Source organism: Notothenia coriiceps, unplaced genomic scaffold (genome assembly GCF_000735185.1).
Source record: "Notothenia coriiceps isolate Sejong01 unplaced genomic scaffold, NC01 NC01_scaffold00037862, whole genome shotgun sequence".
In the NCBI taxonomy this organism is placed as follows: domain Eukaryota; kingdom Metazoa; phylum Chordata; class Actinopteri; order Perciformes; family Nototheniidae; genus Notothenia; species Notothenia coriiceps.
In genome coordinates, this window is record NW_011370563.1 from 11,269 (window position 1) to 16,856 (window position 5,588).

General features: G+C 36.4%; 1 protein-coding gene across 1 annotated transcript; it reads right to left on the reverse strand.

Moving 5' to 3' along the window:
• Positions 1-845: 845 nt before the first annotated feature.
• LOC104967839 (3-hydroxyisobutyrate dehydrogenase, mitochondrial-like) lies at positions 846-2,363 on the reverse strand (the record flags this gene model as incomplete). The annotated part of the gene is made up of 4 exons (XM_010797368.1): positions 2,266-2,363; positions 1,253-1,413; positions 1,058-1,167; positions 846-967 (listed from the first exon to the last, which is right to left on the reverse strand). Coding segments are annotated over exons 1-4 (463 nt in total), but the record flags the coding sequence as incomplete, so codon positions are not given.
• Between the last annotated feature and the right edge of the window lie 3,225 nt (positions 2,364-5,588).

Below are 5,588 nucleotides of genomic sequence, written 5' to 3' on the forward strand. Positions count from 1 at the left end.
TGGAAGATCCCCATAGGCCCCGCCCACTCGATCGGATCGGCGATCGGTATCGGCCGATACTGATTCCAGCGATCGGCCCCAAAATTGGCGATCGGAGCATCCCTAGTTACTAATAGTTAATTGACTAATACAAATTGCAGTTGTTTTCAGCCTCCCAAATATGGGATTTTCAGCTTTTCTATGTTTTATATCGCATTACTGAATGTCTTTATGTTTTTGGCTGATAAAACAAGATATTACCGTAGACTTTGACATACTGCAATATACATTATTCTATTTCAGATTTTATTGAACAACCATTATTGGATTAATCTGAAAAATTAAAAATGTAAATGCAGCCCTAATGAATAAAAAACGATTTCATGGCACTGGGAGTTTGCAAAGCAACAGTTTTGCCATTTGCTGATATCCTGTAGTCTACCCGATTAATCAAGGAAAATATGGTTGATATGTTGAGAGTGAACACAATTGCTAGTTGCAGCATGAACATATACAATTGCAGATTGATTTAATAATAATTATTTTATGTTCTCAAAATAATTAAATCATAAGCTTAGTTGCTAGTTTATCGAAAGCCTCCGTTCTTAAGTGTTTCTATCAGTGAGGGCTAACTGAATATTAGAAACTTCCCAGTATGACACAACATAGACCATAGCTCTAGCCTACAAAATGAAAATTAAGCTGAATCAACACCTATTAATAATGTTTGAACCAGAACTAAACATTATAGTCTTTGTGAAGAGTTATTTTTGCAGAACCTAGACAACCATGTGTATGCATTTCAAAATTAGACAGTGAAATTGTTATTATTATGCATATATCGTGATCATAAATGTACATTTTACCTCCTGATACAGGTGCATCCATAAAAACTGCACCCATCTTCTCAGCAGCAGCAGCCATCTCTTTTGAAACAGACGGGTCGATGGTGCTGGAGTCGATCAGTAGGGAGCCTTTCTTTACCTTTCTGTTGAAGAAAGTTAATGAGTTAGAGCCTGACATAAGTGTTAAAGGTAATGATGTACATATTGAAAGAGAAAACCAACGTGCGACCTACTTAAGAATGCCATTGGGTCCAGTGTATACATCTATGACATTGGGACTAGAGGGGAGCATGGTAATAATTCGGTCAGCCTTGTCTGCTACCTCACCAGGATTATCCACAATCTGAGAAACCAAAAAAATCCCAAAGTTAGAAGATAGCAAAAATGTGAAAACTGTATACAAATTAAGTCAGTTTGAGAGCATTCACCTGTGCACCCAGCTCTTGCAGTTCCTTGCAGGACTCCGGGAACACATCGGTAGCAATAACCGGGTATCCGTGGTTTAGTAGGTTCTTTGCCATTGGGTTTCCCATATTTCCCAGACCAACAAACCCCACCGGAGTTTTTGAGGCCATTGACCTTGCAGAGACTAGAAGATAATGTTTTAATGAATCAATGATAAGACACAGAATCATTGTTACATGAATGAAGAACATGCAATTCTTGCCTGCTTTACTATTAGTCAAAAATGTCACAACTGTATGTTTGAGTTTGTTAATAATTAAAAGTAAAAAACAATTCTCCAATCCAAGGAATGAAAAAACCTTGTTTAGATGTAATGTTTAAATGTAAGGAATGTATTTCCATTGCATTACCCTCGAGTGCCAAAGTCATCTAATCTAATGGCACCAAGCCCTTTCAATATTTACTTTGTTATTTGATAACAGAACCTTTTTCAAAAAGGCAAGCATGTATATTCTGTGATTGTTTCACCACATTTTGTTCAATCACACATGTTACTTCATCTTTAAATAATAGATGCGGTGTTGTGTAAATGATAAGGGCAAGGATATATATGGATTTTTTTATATCTTTAAGTAAAAACAATGTGATGTTTCGATTGTGCCGCTCATTCTTAAAGTGGCTACACAGGGCCACCTTCAACCTTCTCCCAAAGAGTCCACAAGGACTGACATTACATAATGTGGCTTGAAATACAGACAGGCCACCAGAGAATATGCCGACAATTGTCCTGCCTTAGGCAGCTCTCTAATATTGCCTTAGAGAGCTTTCGCGGTTAGCACGTAGCTGAGGCACGAAAACAAGACTTATTTTTTTAACAGAAAAGCTCCTTCACCAATCACAAGTAAGGTGAACTGACGGCTGCAGCAGCAGCTAAACACAGAGTAGCGAATGAACTCAAACATTTCAAGCAAAGTAGTGTGTTCATGAGAACAGAGACGTGCATAATGGGTACACGGTGTAAGTTTGTTCTCCTTACCGAATGCAAAGTCAACATGCTTGCTACACCTCCCAACTAGGAACCGAGATCCTCTCAACACAGCGGCCATGCTTATTTTCCTTTTGACCTTACGTTTGACGTAATAACACGTACATTAATGACGCTGCTTACGACCAATCACAAATGAGATCAGCGCAACACGGCTTCCTTAATTCAGCCAATAAACTGATGGGGAGGGTCTGAGACTTTATTTCCGGTTTACAGATGTGTTACATGTCTTTAACACTATGCATTTAAAAGGTAAACGACAATAGTTCATAGGACTTTCTGGTTAATATCATTCTTGTTCCAGGGACATTTAGTAATGCCAAATTCAACTTATGTCACGAGGAAGTTCAAATGCAATATGCAAATAAAGAAATAGAGGATAAGCCTTAGTTGAATTGCAGAGCAAACATTCAGATGTTGGAGCAGCACGACAACAGAAATGAGTACAGATAGAATAGGTAAAAATACATACAGGAATAGAAACTATACAACTTTACCATAGCAATTATAGACAAAGTTATAATGTTAAAGTGACCAGTTAGGAAGTAAAGTTGCATAATATGATTAATATTGTATAATAATAAAAAATATTATATTGTGAAAAGTAATGATACTTTGCATTGTCTGTATGAATGGTATACATATAATTCAGTGTATATGTTGAAAGACAATACCTTATTAACTTAGTAAATCTGATTGTACGGGTATAGTATGAGGTTTTAATATGTAGTATAAACTGCAATGTAATAATAATAATAATAATAATAACAATACAAATAATTTAACAGTACACCTCGCCTTAGTTATTATGTAATAGAAATAATAACAATACTACAACTTTATTTTAAAACTCGAGCTAGTACTATGCCATTCAAAAATATTATTTGAAATTGATATTCAACAACATCGTGGTCTGTATTTTGTAACTTTGATTCTCTGTCTGCTATCTCATGTTTTCTTCTCAGACGGGTGGGATTTCCAGCCAGCTCCCCTACCCGGAAATGACGTAATGTTGTTATTATTCCAGGAAGAGGGCACGGGAAGCACTGAACTGCGTCAACAATTGTTTTTAAGATACATTCGGATTTCGGCTGTTGGTAATCATGGCATCTGGGTATGTTTAATGTTTATTTTATATATAAAACATATTCTACCGTTCTCCTTGATTCTCTATCTTGACGTGGGGTTTTAGAAGGTAGTTGGACAGATAGCATTGCTATCGTGTTTACGTTGCTAACTAACCTCCAGCTGTTAGCATGCTGTTCTCAAGCTAGCGGCTCTTTTCGTTGAGGGCGTTGTAACTTGTCTCACCTAACAATATGTGTTTAACAGGGATGAGTATATATATATATAGCTCGTTAGTCTTAATGTCTCTTTGCCCAGAGGTTACGATGTCTTCCATTACATGATGTAAGTAATGCTAGCTCGCTAGCTGCAAAGCTTGCGTAGCCATAATGATTGCTGTTTTCACATAAGGCCTCGCCTCGTAACGTTAGCTTGCATTTGTCAGTTAATAAATGCCACTACCGTGAGTTTTGTTTAGCGTTTTATATTCGGTAATGCTGTAGATGACAAGAGTGTTCAGTGTTTCCGACCATCAGATGAGCGTGTTATGACTGCCACAGGCCCAATTACGTCGGACTATATCAGCTGAGGCCGAAATGGTGGATCCACCCTGAAGTAGAACTCACGTCATCTTAGTGTTATGTTTAAATAAAGCTTACTTGAACCTAGCAGAGTCTTTATATCATTCGTCGTGTCGAGGTGACACTATGATAGTCTTTATTATTAGTATTCCTTAAAATAAATCTAAAAGGCATAACATAGTTAAATACTACTATAAGAACAAGTAAAATTATCATGTGACACAATGACTCACATAAGAATGAATGTCACCTATTCTAACATTAAACATTTGAACATTTATTAGGAGTAAGTTTTGAATCTCAAATGTGATCTGGGAAATGTAATAAGTTTAAATATAGTCAAATACATTGTATTTTTATCCCCATATCACAACATTTGCCTCAGGGGATTCAGCATACACCATCCTTTGTTCTTTTCAACCCGCTATTGGATACGACAAAACTCCACAAATAACAACGTCATTACGAGAAAATAGTCAAATAAAAGTTAGAAAGATATACAATACAGTTAAAAGGAGTCTATTACAGTTACTAAGTATTTCTACTTATTTGGTGTAATTGGATGTATTTTACACCACTGAGAATGGGTTTCTTTTTTCAAATTTTAAACTGTTTCCCTTTTGACATCGTGGAAATAACCTATTACCTCAAACTTGGGGAAACTGTATCATATAATTATTTCATGTCATTGGTGTTATCAGTTGTGTTTTAGAAATCATTGACAAACACATGAGCTGAAGTGGACCAAATACAATGCCAATGTAAGGTGTAAAGACAGGCACCATTACCACTCAGGGTGGTACAGATAAGTTGTATGGGTGTAGCAGCTACAGGACCAGCCTTTTGCATTGATCATCCATCATGTGTTGGAAGTGAAAGGTCATCTCTTGTTCTGTACATTTCTGTGTGATGAACATTCCCTATGTTTCCCACTGAAAGAGTACCATTTTGCTGGTCATATGACATCATCTTTCTGGTGGCAAACTTGGAGTTTTTGATGACTTCATGTCTTGACAAGGCATAGTTCAATTAGTCAAGGCTAATGTAATCCCACACCTAAAACAAAAATCGGACATTCCCTTGATTGGGAATTTTTTTTGTAACAAATCTAAGGCCAGTCAAAGGGAACTCTGGTATAATGGTGTTAGTCATAATCTTGTGTCACCAGCATTGAGCACTAGTACTTTTAATATCTTAAACACAAATGATATGACTCAAAATGTAAGATAGTAATTTCCTTGCGCTGGTTGACATCTATGGTTGACATTCATGAAAGCTGTTATGATTGTCAGAGAGTTACTGTGTTTGAGTCGAATAAGAACAAATGCACTACAGCACATTTGGAAGGCAAATAGTGGAACAACCATTTTAATATGGGTGTGGATTGTAACGATTTTATTTGTCATACGAACATAGCTACAGAGTAGTTATGTCGATGAAAATCTTAGGTCACAGGCTTCTCTAACAGTGCAACACAATAATACAGAAAAACAGAAAAATATAGTGCAAGTAAATATTAAAAAGTAAATACAAAAAGAAAAATAGTTTAAAAAAAGTGAAGTAGTGAAATAAGAGTCTATATGCAAGCTATTGGAATGGTACAGCCAATGGCGTCTGGCCAACAGCACAGCTGAATATTGTAGAACCGATGAATGAAAAGTAAACTGC